This window comes from Elaeis guineensis, chromosome 2, assembly GCF_000442705.2.
Source record: "Elaeis guineensis isolate ETL-2024a chromosome 2, EG11, whole genome shotgun sequence".
NCBI lineage: Eukaryota > Viridiplantae > Streptophyta > Magnoliopsida > Arecales > Arecaceae > Elaeis > Elaeis guineensis.
The window spans coordinates 99,502,609-99,522,129 of record NC_025994.2 but is presented as its reverse complement, the minus strand read 5'-3'; the positions used below and the strand labels follow the sequence as shown (position 1 = coordinate 99,522,129).

The 19,521-nt window shown below is 41.8% G+C and overlaps 1 protein-coding gene and 1 long non-coding RNA gene across 4 annotated transcripts in view; one reads left to right on the top strand and one right to left on the bottom strand.

Annotated features, from left to right (window-relative positions):
- LOC140855740 (uncharacterized) overlaps nt 1–17,852 on the top strand; it is a 27,068-nt gene extending 9,216 nt beyond the window's left edge. For both annotated transcript variants that reach the window (XR_012138863.1, XR_012138862.1), the window contains exons 3-4: nt 15,657–15,775; nt 16,260–17,852. This is a non-coding gene — a long non-coding RNA (uncharacterized lncRNA). The remainder of the gene's footprint in view (nt 1–15,656; nt 15,776–16,259) is intronic.
- Nucleotides 11,600–19,521, bottom strand: LOC105037350 (G-type lectin S-receptor-like serine/threonine-protein kinase At4g27290). Of its 2 annotated transcripts, XM_073252354.1 has the most exons (8): nt 19,387–19,521; nt 16,274–17,449; nt 15,667–15,795; nt 13,603–13,748; nt 13,280–13,490; nt 12,213–12,450; nt 11,975–12,125; nt 11,600–11,894 (listed from the first exon to the last, which is right to left on the bottom strand). In XM_073252354.1, exons 1-8 carry the CDS (start codon nt 19,490–19,492, stop codon nt 11,610–11,612), a joined length of 2,442 nt encoding a protein of 813 aa, XP_073108455.1. In that variant the 5' UTR covers nt 19,493–19,521; the 3' UTR covers nt 11,600–11,609. The 2 variants fall into 2 exon arrangements, with proteins under 2 accessions (XP_073108455.1, XP_073108456.1); XM_073252355.1 differs by lacking the exons at nt 13,280–13,490; nt 13,603–13,748.

Here is a 19,521-nt window from a genome sequence, read left to right as displayed (position 1 = left end):
GCCACAAGTTTGTGGCTCATTTCGTCAGCAGCCGACGTCCCCAGAGAGGTTCGGAGTTCCTTATCAACATCAAGTAAAAGGAGGGAGAATCCATCCGAACTTACGTTAACCATTTTAACACCGCCGCATTGGAGGTCCAGAACTTGGACCAGTCAGTTGCAATGGCCGCCCTGAAGAGCGATCTTTAAAAGAACGATCTTCTATTTTTTCTGGAAAAGAAGTATCCCAGGGACTTCGCTGATCTGCTGGCTCAAGCCGAAGGATATGCCCGAGCAGAGGAAGCATTCAAGCTGAAGGACGAGGAGGCTGTGAAGGAGTGGCTGGCGGGTGACTCCAGCAAGCCCGCAGTTGAAAAAGGGCCGAGTGAAGCTTGGCCACGTTCTCGAACTCTCCTCGGACACAAGCGTGTCCGCACTCCTCCCCAGGCTCGTAGGCAGAGAAGCCTGAACAGCAGAGTTTGACGGAGCTCTCCCCCAGGAAGGTTCCACAGCTATGCCCCTCTCAATGCTCCAAAAGCTCAAGTGCTGATGGAGGTCAGGGAGCAGCTGCCAAGGCCGAAAAGGATGCACACACACCCTGGAAAGCACAATCCTAACAAGTTCTGCCTCTATCATCGTGACCACGGCCACGATATGGAGGAGTGTATTCAGCTTCAAGATGAGATCAAAGAGCTCATCAGACGAGGTCGGCTCGATAGATTCATCCGACATCAGCCTGAAGGTAGGGAAGATCGATCGAGGGCCCTACCACAACCAGAGCCACCTAGGAGGGAAGAACAGCCTGGAGATCGACCTCCAATTGGGATCATCAACACCATCTCTGAAGGACCCCGATGGGAAGCAGCCAGTGGATCGACCAGACCGCCCAAGCGGCAGAGGACTGAAGAATCTATAACCTTTACTGAAGAGGATGTCGGAGAAATTCAATTCTCCCATAATGATGCAGTTGTAGTTTCTTTAAATATTGCTGATTATGATGTACGCTGCATTCTTGTTGAAAGTGAAAGCTCTGCCGATATTTTATTTTACGATGCATTCTCAAGAATGTCCATTCCGGATGGTCGATTAAGGCCAATAAGCTCCCCATTGGTTGGGTTCATTGGCGATGCTGTGCCGGTGGAAGGAGTAATAACTTTGACCGTAGTTGCAGGTCGGTACCCAAAATAATCTAGGGTACAGGTGAATTTTCTGGTGGTAAGGGCGCCATCTACCTACAACGCAATACTCGGCCGACCTGACCTCAACGCCCTCCGAGCTGTGGTATCGACCTATCATTTGAAATTGAAATTTTCTACTAGCCAAGGGGTCGGAGAGGTCAGAGGAGATCAAGTCCTGGCGAGACACTGCTATAACATAGCCCTACAAAGAAATGGTCAGTCTGACTCCTGTCCGGTTGATGGACTAGACACCCGCGACGACCTTGTCGAAGAACGGGGTGAGTCGATTGAAGATCTTGTCTCAATTCCTTTGAACGATGGGAACAAGGAGCATGTGGTGAAGATCGGTTCCAACCTGAGAGAAGAGGTACGGACACAGCTCATCAGTTTTCTATAAACGAATGCGGATGTTTTCGCTTGGGTTCCGACGGACATGCCGGGGATTGATGCGGAAGTCATGGAACACCGTCTAGCCGTTGATCCCAAACATCGATCGATGAAGAAAAAAATCCGAGGTCATGCACCAGAAAGGTAGAAAATAATAGCTAAGAAAGTTGATAAACTCCTGAAAGCCGGGTTCATCAGAGAAGTCAACTATTCAAACTGGATCTCCAACGTGGTTCTTGTCAAGAAGGCAAACGGCAAGTGGAGGATGTGTATAGACTTCAAAAAGCTGAACAAAGCCTGCCCGAAGGATAGTTACCCTCTGCCCAGAATTGATCAATTAGTGGATGCAACCTCGGGCCACGAGCTTCTCACTTTCATGGATGCATTTTTCAGCTACAACCAAATCAGGATGGCACCAGAGGATGAAGAAAAAACTGCTTTTATTACTAACCGTGGTCTTTATTGCTACAGGGTCATGCCTTTTGGCCTCAAAAATATAGGGGTGACCTATCAATGGCTGGTGAACAAGATCTTCAAAGAGCAGATCAGCCGCAACATGGAGGTCTACGTAGATGACATGCTTGTAAAAAGCAAATCCATAATGAATCACGTCGCCGACCTTGAGGAAACCTTCAGCGCCCTCCGAAAATACAAGATGAAACTGAATCCGGCCAAGTACACTTTTGGAGTAACCTCAGAGAAATTCTTGGTCTTCATGGTATCGGGGTGCGGGATCGAAGCAAATTCGGAAAAGATTCATGCCATCCAGAAAATGACCACCTCGAAGTCAATAAAGAAAGTTCAGCACCTTACTGGGAGAGTAGCAGCTCTGAATCACTTCATCTCAAGGTCGGTTGAATGATGCCTACCTTTCTTTCAGACTCTCAAGCAGCCGAAGAACTTCTGTTGGACCACTGAATGTCAGCAGGCATTCGAAGAATTGAAGAACTACCTCGATTCATCACCGTTATTGGCAAAGCTCGAACCCAAAAAGAAGTTGTTCCTGTACCTGGCGGTCTCCCCTGTAGCTCTCGCAGCAGTTCTGGTTAAGGAAGAAGCAAAAATTCAACGATCGATCTACGAGTATTGAGAGACGCCGAAACCAGGTATACTAAGTTAAAGAAACTAACTTACGCCTTGTTGATTGCAGCTCGAAGGCTCTGACCTTACTTTCAAGGGCACACCATAACATTGCTCACCGACCAGTCGATTAAGGCAGTTCTGCATCGAGCGGATGCTTCCGGAAGGATAGTGAAATGGACAATCGAGATCACAAAATTTGACATCAACTATCGACCCCGACCGATGATAAAAGTCCAGATATTAACAGACTTCATAGTGGAGTGCACTATTCCGGAAGAGGCCGAACTTGAACGAGGTGAAGCTGACAGCCCAGGGCTCCAGCCGAACTCCCCTGAAGAAAGAACAGATCTCCCTGATGGTTTTTGGGCCCTCTATGTGGACGGTTCCTCCAACATGTCAGACGCAGACGCGGGCCTGATCTTGGCCAATCTAGAAGGAATTATCATGGAGTACGCACTGCGCTTCGAATTCCCTGCGATAAATAATGGGGTAGAATATGAAGCTCTGATTGCAGGACTGAGGATTGCCAAAGAGTTAGAAGTAGATCGGCTCCAAGTCTACAGTGACTCCCAATTGGTAGTGGGATAAGTCAGCGAAAACTATGAAGCTCGGAAGGACAGTATAGCCAAGTATCTCGAAAAGGTAAAAGAGATCATCCCTGCCTTCGGCAGCTTTGACATCAAGCAGATTTCAAGAGCAGAAAATACCAGGGCCGACCTTCTCTCCAAGTTGGCTACACTGGCTCCGGCTGAATTGCCCAAGGAAGTCTTCCTCGAAGTTCTGAAGTGCCCGAGTACGGAAGAACCGCAGCTTGTGATGGAGATCAGCCATGAACCCAGCTGGATTGATCCACTGGTTGCATACCTCAAGGATGGGGTTCTTCCTCATGATATAAAAGAAGCTCGAAAGCTTAGAAACCAGGCCTCCCGATATATCCTTTATGAAGGCAAGCTGTACAAGAGGTCATACTCTCTGCCCCTTCTGAAATATCTCTGATCTTCTGAAGCCGACTTTGTCTTGTGGGAGGTACATGAAGGAGTCTGCAGAAGTCATCTGGGAGCCAGATCTTTATCCCACAAACTGCTCTGACAAAGTTATTATTGGCCTGCAATGTACCATGACTCCATTGAATATGTCAGAAAGTATGATCGGTGTCAGAGATTTACGAATATCCAAAGACAGCCCGCCTCCGAACTTACACCCTTGAGTACCCCATGGCCGTTCGCATAATGGGGGATGGATATCCTCGGATCTTTTCCCATGGCATCCGAGCAACGGAAGTTCCTCCTAGTAGCAATTGACTATTTCACCAAGTGGGTCAAAGCTGAACCTTTGGCGAAAATCACAGAAGCTAAAGTGTATGACTTCATCTGAAAATCAATTGTTTGTAGGTTCGGCTTACCCAGAACTCTCATACTAATAATGGGCGATAATTTGTTGGAGCAAGGTTTGCTGAATTTTATGAGGACTTAAACATCTCCCATAACTTCACATCAGTAGTCCATCCACAGGCAAACGACGAAGCTGAGGTGACTAACAGGACCCTGTTGTAATAAATCAAGGCGAGACTTGAAAAAGCAAAGAGAACTTGGGCAGATGAGCATTATCATGTGTTATGGGCATACCGAACTACCCAAAGACTGCCCACGGGGGAGACCCCCTTTGCCTTTGCCTTCGGCATAGAAATCGTGATCCCGATTGAACTCAAGCTTTCGTCGGTGCGAGTCGTGGCATTCGACGAGCAGCGCAACTCACAGGATCTCAAAGCCAACCTCGACTTATTAGAAGAAAAGTGAGAGACAGCTCAAGTTCGGATGGTAACCTACAGGCAGAAAGCAGCCTGCTGCTACAACTCCCGGGTCAAGAGCAAAGCATTCAGAGAGGGGGACTTAGTGCTTTGGTGAGCCACTGTTTCACAATCCAGAACCAAGAAAAACTTGCCCCGAACTGGGAAGGCCCATATGAGTCAAGGAGGTAGTCCGGCCCGAAACATACTATCTAAAAGAGCTCGGAGGAGCAGACCTTCCGCGATCATGAAATTCGAAAAATCTATGAATGTATTACCGATGACTTTGTCTTAAATAAAAGTTTCATATTCGTATATCTTTTCTTTTGGCATGAGCTTATTATGACAGGAAGTAGCTCCTTCAGACAACCGAAATTAAGCATGTTAGGAACAGGAGGAGAACCCCATCCTAACATGAGCAAGATTGAAGGCCCGATTATTTAGAGACCGGATGGGGGGAGAGGCCCTTGCAATGGCCCTTATGCGCCCCCACAGCCATGCTAGGAACAGGAGGAGAATCTCGTCCTAACATGAGCAAGGTCGACGGTCCGATTATTTAGAGACCGGATTGGGAGAGAGGCCCTTGCAACGGCTCTTATGCGCCTCCACAGTCCTGTTAGGAACAGGAGGAGAACCTCATCCTAACATGAGCAAAGTCGAAAGTCCGATTATTTAGAGACCGAATGAAGGGAGAGGCCCTCGCAATGGCCCTTATGCGTCCCCACAGTCATGTTAGGAATAGAAGGAGAACCTCGTCCTAACATGAGCAAAGTCGAAGGCTCGATTATTTAGAGACTGGATGGGAGGAGAGGCCCTCGCAACGGCCCTTATGCGCCCCCACAGCTATGTTAGGAACAGGAGGAGAATCTCGTCCTAACATGAGCAAAGTCGAAGGCCCGATTATTTAGAGACCAGATGGGAGGAGAGGCCCTTGCAACGGTCCTTATGCGCTCCCACAACCATATTAGGAATAGGAGGAGAACCTTGTCCTAACATTAGCAAAGTCGAAGGTCCGATTATTTAGAGATTGAATTGGGAGAGAGGCCCTTGCAACGGCCCTTATGTGCCCCCGCAGCCCTATTAGGAATGGGAGAAAAATCTCATCCTAACATGAGCTGAAATTGACTGTGTCATGAACAGGAGGAGAACCTAGTCCTGACACAAATGAAGATCTGGTCGTTTGAGACCGAATGAGGAGAAAAACCTCATCAATGACTCCTTTACACCCCTACAACCCTATTAGGAGTAGAGAAAAAACCTTCGCCCAAACATAAAAAAAAGAGGAGAGACAAAGGAAAAATGATGAGCTACACCAGAGATAAGGAAGAAACGAACTACATCTAAGACTCAAGGGACCTCGTCCCAACGAGGAGGGAGACTCTTGTTAAAAACCCTCAGTCTCTAAGGGGGAACCCAACACTGGCAGAAGAAAATAGACTTTCTCAAGATAACGAGAAGTTCGGACCCCCAAGCTCAAGCACCGGGTGGAAGCGTTAAACTCGAATGACCTCAAAAAGACCTTCGATCATGAACAAAAAGGATGAATCAATACGACGATGATCAGAAATCTTCAAACAATATCGACATCGAATAAGACAGAAGACAAAAGAAACTCGGTAAACGATAATTTAATACCAGAATAGACAAGATAATGAGAAAATTTCTTTTCATTTCATTAGTAAAGGGTGCATTACAAAGCCTTTGAAGGCCAAAAAAAAAGAAATCGACTAGAAAAGAAAAGAATATATGGAAGAATAAAAGGTAAAAGAAGCTCTAAGGAAGCTCGGCTTCTTCTGACTTCGAACTCTCGGTTCCAACCATCATCAGGGATTGCTTTAAGTTCTCAACTTTTTTTTCTAGTTCTTTCTTTCTTAACAGCATCTCTCGATACATTTGGTGGAACCACCGACTCTCGCCCTCTGACTCCCAAAGCCGCTTCTTCAGAACTTCGAACTCTGCCTCGGCATCCTTGACCGTCTACTGCTCATAGGTCAGCTGAATCTTCAGCCGCTGCAGTTCGTTCATCTCCTGCCCAAGGGCCATGGACAGTTCTTCCATGGTCCCCCTCAAGGAGTGAAGCTCGTCGGAGCCTTATACCGAAACGGCCTAGACTCTCTCTGACAACTGCCTCTGAAGGTGGGCAACCTCGTCGGTCGCCATCTTGAGCCTCCTTCGACAGTCGTCTACTTGCCCGCACCAGCCGACTCGGTAGGCGTTGTAGTTCGCCTCGGCATCCTGCAGCTGCTTCTGAAGATCGGAGAATTTCTTCAACCAGTCCCGATTGCGGTCGGCCTGAGTTGTGAGCCAGGACGAGCTCCCTTCCAACTGACCAATCTTCTCCCGTGCAGCCGCCAGCTCGACCTCAAGGGAGCTGTTCTTGGAAGCCTGAGTCCAAGATCGATCGTTGGCGCATTTTCAGAGTTTCTCAAGCTCCTTCACGAAGTCAGCCTTCCTCCGGGTGTAATTCATGAAGCCCTTTTTGTGGAGGTCCCGAAAGCGAGTAGCCTCCGCAGTGGCTTCTGAATGGCTCTTCCTCAGTCGATCTCGGATCATCGACTTCAAAGGGATCTCCTGTGGCAGGAGAAGAGCTTCGGTAGGGCACTGTTGTTGGGAGACAAGAGCGTCACAACACGAATCAATGCAAGAAAATAAAAGAGAAGAAAAAAGATGCAGAATAAGAAAAATGAGCTCTCTGTAAAGAAGAATCCGATTTTATTGATTAAATAGTTCTTAAGTACAAGAGAATGAGGAAAAGTTGCAACAAAAGGAAAAAATACAAAATTAGAGGTTTCGAACCTCTGAGACAAAAGTGGAGGAGCTCAGCGCCCCCGGAAGGTCGGTCACGGCAGCCGCGGTAGTCGAAGAAGTTTCGATTGGAGGAAGATCGACAGCGGCTTCAGAAGGTCCGGCTTCATCATCGGATGCCTCATCCAGGAAGCTGAGGTCCAGTTCGAAAAACTTCCCGACCATCTTCTCCTGGCAGAGCTTGAAGCCCTTGATGTAGGCGGTCTGGCCGAACTAGACCTACAGATCCCTCATCTCGGAGGAGGTTTTGAACTCATCCACTGCTCGGACCATTGCAGGCATTATTGCACCGTACCTAGAGCAACGCTCCAACGAAAATTTTGAAAAAACCTTTTCGGGTTGCCTCGATTTGAAAAGACTCCGGCATCGGTGCGCCAAATGCCAAAAATATCTGAAAACAATCAAGTACGAAAATCGAGGGAGACAACTTCAGCTGTGAAAGTCTCTCTGTACTTCCTTCATTCGAAACCCGAACTCGAAAGTAGGGAGACTGGTGTTGGGTATAAAATACCCCCAGCCAAAGTTCATAAAAGGCTGACCCTCCCAGGGCTCTTCCGGCTTCCGACCTTGTGCGGTGTCTTTCTGAACTCCCCCGACTGTCCGAGCTTCCATAATACCATCCGAACTTCTCCAATAATGAGCTCCCCCATTCATCTACCGGACTGCTCCAAATGCTCTTCAGGCTTCATTATCGGCCGACTTTCTACAGTGATCGGCTACCCTCTGAATCTCTTCCAGACTTCTTCCTGCCACGAGCAACTTTACTCCGAACTTCTTTCGGACTTCGTCAATGTCCGAGCTTCTCCAACAGTAGGACTTCTACAATAACCAGACTCCATCCAAGTTTCTACAGCGGTCGATCGCCTTTCGGATTTCACCCGAGCTCCTACAAGAGCTGGATCCTAGCTGAACTTCTATAGCGGATGGATCCCAGATGAATTTTTACAACGGACGGGCTCCATCAGCCGGATCTCTACTCCGAACTTCTATTGCAAGCGGACTTCATCCGAGCTTCTACAATAAGAAGTCTCCATCCGAGCTTCCACGGTAATCGATTTTCGTCCGAGCTTCTACAATAAGCGGCCTCCTTTCAGACTCCTACAAGAGTCGGACTCCGTCCGAACTTCTATAATAGAATTGAATCCCAGACTCCTCCAACATTCGACCTTCCCTAGTGTCCTCAAGACTCCTCCAGCGAACGAACCTCCACAGCGCCATCCGAACTCCACTGTCGGACGATCCTCTATCGGATTTCTCATGAAACTGGACCTCTCCGGTAGACAATCTTCAGACGAGCTTCCACATCAGACAAATTTCAGACAGACTTCTCTAGCAATCAGACTCCTGTCGGACTTTTCCAACAGAAAGTCTCCGTCCGAGCTTCTACAACAGATGACTTCCGCCTGCAGCATCAGCGTCCAAGGCATCCGACAACAGTGGACTCGTCAGCAACCTCAAAAACATCCGAGCTTCTCTTAGATTGCTAAGACAGAGAGTCATTCTACTCCATCAGACATCCCAGTCGAGCTTCAGTCATCAGGTCCGAACTCTCTGGCAAGTCGCGACAATGGCCACTACCCCACTCCGCCCTCTGTAATAGATCCCACGTGGCCCCACCATTCTCTGGCAAGTCGCGACAACGGACACCACTCCACTCTCCATAACAAACTCCATGTGGCCCTGAACGGCCCACTGACGCCACTACTCTCTGTAACAAACTCCGCGTGGCCCCGAACGGCCCACTACCAGGTAGTTACGGACGTCGCTATCAATCAGTTACGTTCTCCCATCTATAAAAGAGACCTCCAGATACGTTCTTCTCTAAGCTCAAAACTCTATCTCGAAACTCTGCTAAAATCTCATTCGAGTGCTCCATTTCTGTTGAAGCAGAGTACTGACTTGAGCGTCGAAGGGTCTTGTCGGAGCACCCCCAACTCCGGTTTAGACTTTCTTTGCAAGTTTCGACAGCGACCGTGATCCTTTCGACTCCAGCTTCTCCGACGTCGGCGGAATTATGCACCAACAAGCAGTAAGAAACAATCATGTATAGCCCTGTCTACAATGAAATCTGAGTTCGTCGCATTTTCACCTACTGTGCAAGATGCAGTTTGGTTAAAGCGATTTTTGATACACTTGGGAGTGTCTGACAGTGCTATTGATCTGGTGACTATGAATTATGATAGTCAAGTAGCAATAGCTTATACAAAGGATCCTAAGTATCATGAAAAAGCCAAACACATAGACATTAAATATAATTTTGTTAGGGACATGGTTGCATATAGAGAAGTGAACATGAAGTATGTTTCTACGCATGAGATGATAGCAGATCCATTCACAAAGCCTATTGCAAAAGATGTTTTTCATAGGCATGTAAAGTCACTGGGTTTGCGTAGATGTTGCTATACCTGTACTTGAATTTATTTCCCAACATGTTCATGTAAATAACATTGTTTGTGGTAATGTTATTGATACTTAATTGCCATTTGTTGCGAAAGATACATACACATTTATGTCGAGTACATAAACCAATTATTATGAGAAGTATGTCAGACAAATAAGAAGATTGGCCTTCTCACACGAGCAATCACCTCCATGACCTAAGTGAAAATGGAGATGAGACTGTTATAAGTTTTATTATCTAGATGATAATAGTGAGAGCTCAAACTTATAACACAGAAAATCATCTCGAGTGAAACAAGAATAAAGAGTCACATTATGTGATTGAGTCACATTATCTGTCTTGAATGTCAGATGTGACTTTTGATGTGTAAAGATAGAGTAGACTAGGCAACTCAAAGTTAGGCATTGAGTGTGCTTGAATCATTGTCTATACGGTATCTGATATAGAGATATATGCTCCATGGGAAAGGAGATGATACCATAGCACGTGATTCATACCACATGTGCTTGTGTCCAATAAGGAGAATACAAGTTAAGATCTCTACTTGTTATCATGTGAGACCCAAAAGATTATAAGTAATCTTCACCTGTACCCTCATGACTCCGATCTGTTACTTAAGACTTAGTTTAATGTTTGCTATCTTAGGGTGTTGCCAAAGGACTATGTTAGATACGGTCTAGCGGGGCATTCCTAAAAAAGTAAGTTAAATTAAGATTGAGAGAATCGGAAGAAGAGGAAGATCATTGAGTACTATCACATTGGTTGTGTTCATTGACTAGTCAATTATGTTTGTCTAAGTGATATGACATAATTATGAACTCAAATGCATTTAATGAGATCAGAAGAGATGTGAATGTGATAAATGATCTAGGGTATAGCATACTGCATCTACTCTAACTCCACCAATTGAGGAGATATATTATTTTAACAGATGTGTAGCACTTGAGCTCTTGAAGTATGTACTGGTCGCATGGTTTATTTGTTTAGTATGAAAGTTACAATGGTTGAGAATGAAAGTTAATCCCATCATGTGTGAGTGAGAGATGAAGCAAATGAACCACCCATAATGGACTCAAAGAACCAGACCCGTATCCAAGCCCATGTTGCCACTTCAAGCCTCAAAAAGAGAGGCATGTGATTTGCAGTTTTGTAGAGCAAAAACTGCTCACGTAGTGGAAGTTATTTTTTTTTAACTTCATATTTATATGGAGAGGGGCACCACTTGTGGTGGTTATCTCATCTGATTGTGAAGATACGACTCTGGTGTATGTAGGCAGAAACAAGACAAATTGAAAACTCTTCTCCGGTGCCTTAAGTGGGTGCTGCCCTTTCTTTCTCAAATTAATTATAGTGGAGTACACTGCAATTTAAGGTAACTTTAGACTGGAAACATATGATTATGATTCGTTTTATGTAATCATAATTGAGACTATGTGATACAATAGGTTGAGTTTTAAGGGCATTTGCATGTAACCTTGAATTTGTTCATGGTTCAAAAATCTTACAACTGCATTTGCGAAAATATTGTGTGTAATATTTCCTGAGGTTTTATTCCTTTTCAGTCACTATCACCGAAAATCACATAATTGGTTCTTGTTTCTTCTTCACTTATTCTTGTTGTTTGTATAGGAACAGTATTTGCATATATTCTTTTCTTTAAATCCATTGGTAGTGTGAACCATATCTGTGTCTGGAAGCAATGTTTTTTTTTTTCTTACTCCAGAATCTCTTAATCTTATCACTGTGAAACTGAGGAGAATTTGCTACTTTGAACATTTTTTTTCAATGAAATCCTTAATTATATCTATCAAGAATGAAAAAAGGCATTTGGTATTCCCCCACAAAAAAGGCATATGAACAATTAAAATCATAGTAAGATAGTTTGAACTCTGCCTGATAAATATATTTGTAGAATGAAGTCCATGAATTCCCACACACATAAAAAAAAAAAAAGAAAAAATGAAAAAGAAAAGAACTCATGTCACAGATTTCTATCGACCTTCAATTGTAACTGTAAGGTTATTGTTGGAAGACAAATCTCTTTCCATCAAAGGAGGTGCTATGCAGAAGCCTGGCCTTTCAGGCTGAGGTAGCAGTGCACTTTCAGTGCTTAACATGAGCACTACCTCTGTCATTGTTGGTCTATTTTCACTCCCTTCTTGCACACACAAGAAAGCCACTTGAATACACCGTAATATTTTAGACTCTGGATATGCGCATCCCACTGATTCATCAAGAATTTCCAAGCATCTACCTTCCATCCATAGTCTCCATGCCTGTGATAATCCATGTCCGTTAGAATGAACAACTAGAAGTCATATTTAGAATGATGACATTATTGCATTCAAGTACTTACATGTCCTAAAAGGTTTACACAAGCTTCTGCTTGATCGATCATTCTATTCTTCTTACCGCTTAAGATTTCTAACACTAGAACACCAAAGCTGAAGACATCTGATTTCACTGAAAAGATACCACCCATTGCATACTCCGGCGACATATATCCACTGCATGTCATTAGCAAAATTAGTTTATGCAACTAGGATATTGCACTCAGATTTATACTTTATGAATTGATACACTTATGTACTTACTATGTCCCAACAACTCTATTTGTATTCTCTTCAATTTGGTCCATCTTAAAAATTCTTGCGGTACCGAAGTCTGAGATTTTTGGGTTCAGCTCCTCATCAAGAAGAATATTGCTGGCTTTCAAATCTCTGTGAATAATTTTCAACCTGGAGTCTTGGTGAAGGTAAAGAAGTCCTCGAGCAACTCCTAAGATGATGTCGAGGCGCTTTTGCCAGTCCAAAAATGCACTTCTTTTCCTATCTGGTCCAAAGTCACACTCCTTATTAGCTTGACAAATGTATTCTGAAATTCAACTTAGCCACCTGTTCTTTACCTTTTTTTCTTTGAGATAAGTCCACTACATATTTCAAATAAATATAATCTATCATTTACCAATATTATATTCTTTAAATCCATGATTAACCTTATAATCATAAGTTGCACTTATATTTAGCACAAGGAAGAATGCCTTATATGCTAATCCTTATCCAATTTGAAATAAAATCATTTTGCAACTTAGTTTATTAGCAAGGATGTGAGGTTCAGATTCTGCCCATTTCATTTCAGTAGGAGGTCTAATCATAGTGGTGAGATTAAGCGTAAAGAAAGTGCCAAGTTAGAGGAATCAGATTATCTACTGCCATCATCACCACCACCTCTGCTCATCTTTTAAATAACCAACTTGATTAACTAAAATGCATTCGGTCATAATTTCAGTCCCTACAAATTCATACCATATGCACCCTTTTTTTTTCGAATGATAAAAATCTATATGGTCTATGAAAAGTCGAATAGATATTCTTCATGGCAGTCTAAGCTTAATTAGCAATTATTATGTTTGAAATAAGTTCACCTGATATGGAAAAACAATATATTCATCTTAATTGTTAATCCATTGCCTCATCAATCCAGTCTTAGTTTTCTAAAATCCTGCATAGTTGACCTACACAGAAGACCTAAGCAGAAGTCCAAATATAAATTATGATCAACTAAAACAAATATATCTACTAAGCCTTTGAGATGTCCATCAAACATTGCACTGAATATAGAGCATAAAGTAGTCAAATGGTTCAAGGATAAAAGACCAAACCGAATATGAAATGGTCCAAACTTGTATTTTGCAAGTACTCGTACACCAGCAATCGTTCCTCTCCTTCAATGCAGCAGCCAAGAAGGCGAACAAGATTTCTGTGCTGAAGTTTGGCTATCAGCGACATCTCATTTGTGAATTCATGTATACCCTGCACAGAACCTTTGGACAACCTCTTGACGGCAATCTTTTCTCCATCTTCCAACTGACCCTGATAATTTCTATATTTAGGTGAGTTCCACAATGCTCTTTTTTCAAAGAGTTTGTTTCTTGTGTAACTGTAGGATCAAACAGCAGTATGCCCTATAGTCAAAAAAAATTACCTTGTAAACAGGGCCAAATCCACCCTCTCCAAGTTTATTATCTTCAGAAAAGTTATTGGTGGCAGTTCTTATTGTATGTATATCAAATAAAGGTAACTCTAGCTCGTTTCCTCTGCCTTCCCTGTAGTGGGTACTAAGTGTTTCACCTAGCATGAAAATTTAGTATAACAAGATCAATTATGTGAGCTTCTTGAATTCAACTGTGCTTGCATCTCCATCCCAAAATGTTTCGAAACAAAAAGAAAAATAATACTTGTGAATAGAACAACAACAAATTCATTCAAGACAGCAATTATTTTAATTCATTCACAAGTATGTATTTACATGGGCACAAATGTGGAATTCATGGTTGACAGATTGCTAGGTATCAGGAGCTAAAGAATATGCTAGGTAACAATCAGAGCTCGGCAAGGTCTGTCCTAGAAAACATGCTTAGATCAATTAAAACTTGGGTGTCACTCTGCACTGGAAAGAAAGCTGACAGTCATGCCATGGTTCAGTGGAGATTATCAAATACATTGTAATTCCTTCCTCTATTAGCCTGCAAATATCATTTACACTAATGGGTTGTGGGGGTCCTATCCTTGTTTTTCCTAATCACACACACACACCCACACGTGTATGTACCTAATTAGCAGATTAATGATGAAACAATGTTGAGGTAATATTATAGTCATTATACGGTTTTTCGGACACTGGATTCACATGGTCCAACCCCTGGTTAGGATTCTTTTATGTGTCTTTTCCAGTACATCATCGCATATGTATCCTTGCATAGTATTGCTTTCCATATTTGCTTAAAAGGAGTCTGAAAGTTCTCTCTGAGTTTATTTTTGGTTTTTTAGAATATATATTGTATTCATTTCTTATTTATATAAAATTATTCTGAGGTACTTTTAAACCATTATCTGAATATAGGTGACACCTAAAGATTTGCATCTCCCTTCAATAGTGGCCATAGAGCTTCAGCAGCTCAAGAAAGTGATACGCACACGACTTGTCTTAGGCATTTTTTGGATATCAAAAACTCATTAAGAGTATAGCAGCTAAAGCTTCCTCCCCTTGAGACACAATAAACTCAAAAGCTAAACAAAAAGATTATCTACATAATGTAAAAAATAGATGCAGAATCATGAGAGAAATTAATGTTTGTTTAACTAAAATTGAGCCAAGGCAGACTCTAAACATTAAGGTGTTAAATGGATAGAGGAAGAGAACGAGAGAATTAGCAGCTTTCCACCTTATTGATCTTTACTGCATCAAATTTTTATCCCTAGGGATCATTTACTGATCAATATGTTCACTAATTATTATTTCTTGGCCAGAGCTTTTTCTAGAAGGAAAACACTCAACTGAACCTTTTTGTAGAACCTTAAAACACAATTCTATTACAATTAGTGGTGGTAATGCTTAACCTATCTAACTTGATTCAATAAATAGGTTGGGTTTGGATAGATAAATTTTTGACTGATCTCATATTCGGCCTGCCCTGATTGCCACCCCTAATTACAATGAGCTTAACATTTGCTCATATGTTTTGTTTCGGAAGAGTGAATTAGGAAAATAAAAATTTCCATTCCCTGTTTAACTTCTCTTAGATGCCAATTCCAAGAAGGATTGTGATGTATTGAGGCATCCACAAACTAGGTCTAATGAAATCAACTAGTGTATTAAGATAGGACTGAAATGCCTGTAACTTGACTAAAATAGTGCGACATAGATGAAGTGGTCACTGGTGCCTTAAATTATCTAAAGAAAGCTATTTGGTGCGCAGGACCAATACATTGCACTTCTAATGGACTCATGAACGATGTCAACCTAATTATTCTATGCATTGCGCAACCTGAATAAAATCATATTACTTGTTAACTTGAGCATTGAATACTATTTTACTTCAGTAGCAGGCATAAAATTGTTTGATGGATTCTTAGTGCCAAATGTTGATGAAGTCTGTTCTGAAAAATGTTGAAGAAATCAATGCTAATACCAGAACTAAAATTCATTAATATTATATAATAGCTTGTATAAATGATAGATCATGTCTGTTTGTGTAGGTAAAGGTACCTTGCTTTCTTTTTCTGTTCTTCTTCCACAGAAGTTGAATACCGCACACAAGTAGAAGAAACCCTGCCAGTGAAGAAATGATGATGCTTATGACAAGCTTCTTTTTACGGTAATTACCCCTTGTCTGACCTGCACAACAAATTTTTGGAATCAGGACTTTCACTTAGGGTACATTTCTTATGATATGGAATGTCAGTTAGATATTTTGGTCTGCACTGACCTATCATATGTGTTTTGTGACATGCATGTTGGAACAGATATACTAATTTTATTTCCACTTTGTCATAAGATCATGTTTCTAGATTCAGTGTGTTTATGATCACAAACTTAACAGAACTATATCACCAAGTCACATTCACTCAGAACCATATAAAGTAAAATAATATGGTTATTTTGACAAAACCAACAAAATATGTTAAGAGGTCTATGATAATTTCTTCAGTCCTCTACCTCCCCTTCACTCAAAAAAAGATAATCTCTTTAGTCATCCGATGCAACCCAACAGCCATATCCAAGTCCTAAAAAGTTTCAGATGCAGTCTATATTACTAGTATATTCCACATCTGACTCGCGCCTTTTCCTTCCCCTCTCAGGAAATAATCGTTACCTAATTCAGAAGATGCAAGCCGAATATATAGATTCTCCCCTCCGTCAGTGAACAGTCTAATATCTACAAGATTTCCGGTCCATGTCACACATCCAATCCCTCCATTGATAGCATAGGCACCGCAAGTGCAGTTCTTCAGGCACAAGTCTTCACACTCTTCCAGACTTTTGTTGCTGTGCAGGGTGGCATTTGATGTATCAGGCAACTTTATTTGTTGAAGCTCAAAGAAACCATCCGATGAACAATTTAAAGCTGTTCTCCTTACACAGCCATCAGAATTGTTTCCCAATCTCCAATTTTGAGGAGACTTGGGACTGAATCCCCTCAAACAATCACAGGCCAATGTGTAGCTTGCAGTGCATACGCCATTAGCTCCACAGATAGCATACTTGTCGCACTGGTCTTTCGGAAACCTCGAGTAAGCGACCCATGCAAGGTTTGGTTTAACCCGCACCAAACCTTGAAACGCTCCAGTCTCGGTCAACAAGTTACGATATAGAATAGAATTGTCGAGTATTTGGAAGGAGTAGGTGGCCTCATACTCATTGGAAGGTAGATTATATGTGAACGAGTTATGTGGTTTCGTATCTGGAACGCCAGCAAATCCACGCCCATTCCAAGGTCCAATGCGACCTACTTTTTGGACAGATCCTCTCCATATGAAAATCTCTGGTACTGCATTGATGTGTATCTTGCAGGAGTATTCCCCTGGAGAAGGGTCAGAGGAACTCTTCCATGACGTGTAGGTGCTGTCAACGTTGGTTCTTAAATTCCGTTCAAGCTTCATACCTGGTAGCATGGTGTCACCTGGATGATCAAAGCTCTGCCACAATAAATTATTCGAAGTTCCTTCATTCAGGACAAGATTTCCCGAGTCTAGGAGCTGTACAACGGGATTATTTGCATTTGATGTGCCCGTCGACCAAATAATATATCCGGTGCTGTTTAGAAGTACCAGATTTCCATCACCTGTAAGATTGAGAACCCCCGTGGCGCCACTGAGGGGAGAGATTCTATTGGCAACCCATACAACTGTTTTATCTGGAGCTCCGTAATGTATCCCCAAGTATCGATTCTTCGAGACACCAAGGCTGAAGAAGCCCAGTTCGAAGGTCCCACCTGACGAGATTAAGGTTTGTCCATCTGCAATGGATTTGGTCGGCGTCATCGTATCTCCTGCAATGGATACAGTCGAGAGATTGAAGGAAAGAGATTAAGGTTTCCATTATTTGATTTAGAAAATGAAACGAGATTATGAGAACGAAAATATGATTCAAGTTTTCGCATGCTGAAACCCATTTTCAGCCACCGGCATTTATTAGGAAAGAGAATGTACATCGACTAGGAAAAGATATTTCATTTACTAAAACAAAGGAGTTTTAGCCGCTAAGACGGTAAGACCCTCAAAAAATCATCGAAGGGGTCCTGCTCCTCGACACCTATACTCATGTAAAATGGCCCGTCAAGCACGACTCGGTTACTGAGACCGTGGAGTCAGGAAAGACTACCTGAAGTCATGCACCTTGTCTTTATTGATAATTTTCTAAAATAAAAGGTAAACTTGAATTATGCATGTAAATTTTCTTGTGTATTACCTTTATCTAAAGCACCAGCTTACAAGCTATAAATCTGAAATCTTCACCGGGTCTTTGATTATGATGACGGATATACCACACCCATTCCCTTCTTATATTTCTTACCTAATTTTGTTAGACATGCTTCGAATTGAGAATTAAGAATTTCTTCATCAAGACTTGAAAATCAGTACTTCATTCAACGGTAGGAAAGACTACCTGAAGTCATGCACCTTGTCTTTATTGATAATTTTCTAAAATAAAAGGTAAACTTGAATTATGCATGTAAATTTTCTTGTGTATTACCTTTATCTAAAGCACCAGCTTACAAGCTATAAATCTGAAATCTTCACCGGGTCTTTGATTATGATGACGGATATACCACACCCATTCCCTTCTTATATTTCTTACCTAATTTTGTTAGACATGCTTCGAATTGAGAATTAAGAATTTCTTCATCAAGACTTGAAAATCAGTACTTCATTCAACGGTAGCTAAGGAATAAGGGTCCTATAACAGATTAAGATCTGAGTTAAATAATTGTGACAGTATTTTGAAATATGTTATAATCATTTCTTGTTTTGGATTATGCTATTTTTATAATAGTTCATAATGATTTTGTTGTGAGATCATACAGGGAGAAGAAAGAATTTTCTCAACCTGCTCAACCTGAATATCTCAAAAAAAAATATGAGAAAATTGAAAAATTATAATCGAAAACTAAGCTACACAATATTTACTTATAATGGTAAGATCCATTCTTGCATGGTTTGGATCGGATTCCTCTTCTTAATTATTTTTTCTAAAATAGATTTGATTTGTTGAAACAAACTGGAAAACACTAAAATTCTTTAGGAGGTAGATCTCACTTCTCTATCAATTTTGCCTTCTATCACTTCATCTGATTCATTGTAGATTGAAAAATACATTCGGTCAAATTTCTACTTCAAAAAAAAAAAAAAAATGGTTTGATCAGGCTATTTCAAGATCTAAATGATAGAATTTAGGATTGATCGTTAGAGCAATGTCTCTCAAAGAGTAGAGCGTCATGTCATAGATTTTGAAAAGCTATTCAATTTTTTTAAAAAAATATTTTAATCAGATGTCATATGATTAAATTATGCCTATTAAAAGTTTGGCTCATAACTCGGCTTCACGTTGTGATAGATCTTGCTCTTAAACATTCGGCCTTATCCATGGTAGTCAAAATGATAGCTTGTGTATTTTTTTTTTAGAAAAACCACCAAGTGTTGAACTTATAAATTTTTGTGAACAAATAACACTTATAGCCAACTCTATGAAATATGCTAGAAAACTTGGGTAGAGCTGCAAGAAGAGCCCATAGACTGATAAGGGAATCAATTCTGAAGAATTAGATGACTAGATTCTAGTTTCAGACATGTAGAAAGAACAAAAACAAGGGATATCCTAAGCTGTGCTTTCTTTGCATCAAGGGAAAAAAAATGGGGAAAAACTGTGCTTTCTGCATCAATGGAAGCGGGGGAACAATAAGCTCTGGATAGACACGAGCATTCATACCTGGCTGGCCATGAACCAGGATTGTAGCTGCCGAGAATCCAAGCAATAGAAACCATTCCAACAATGCCATCTCTCCTTTTGCTTCGTGGTACTTAGAAAGTCTCATCTATTAGTACCATTTGTGTTATGCTAAGC

What these genes read in the sequence shown, in the direction of transcription:
- LOC105037350 (XM_073252354.1), bottom strand. Translation starts at nt 19,492, where the DNA reads ATGAGACTTTCTAAGTACCACGAAGCAAAAGGAGAGATGGCATTGTTG. An exon ending in GATTTGGCCCTGTTTACAAG is followed by an intron (nt 13,491 to 13,602) that starts GTAATTTTTTTT and finishes AGAAATTATCAG; the next exon opens with GGTCAGTTGGAAGATGGAGA. An exon ending in TTTGGACCATTTCATATTCG is followed by an intron (nt 12,451 to 13,279) that starts GTTTGGTCTTTT and finishes ACTTTGGACCAG; the next exon opens with ATAGGAAAAGAAGTGCATTT.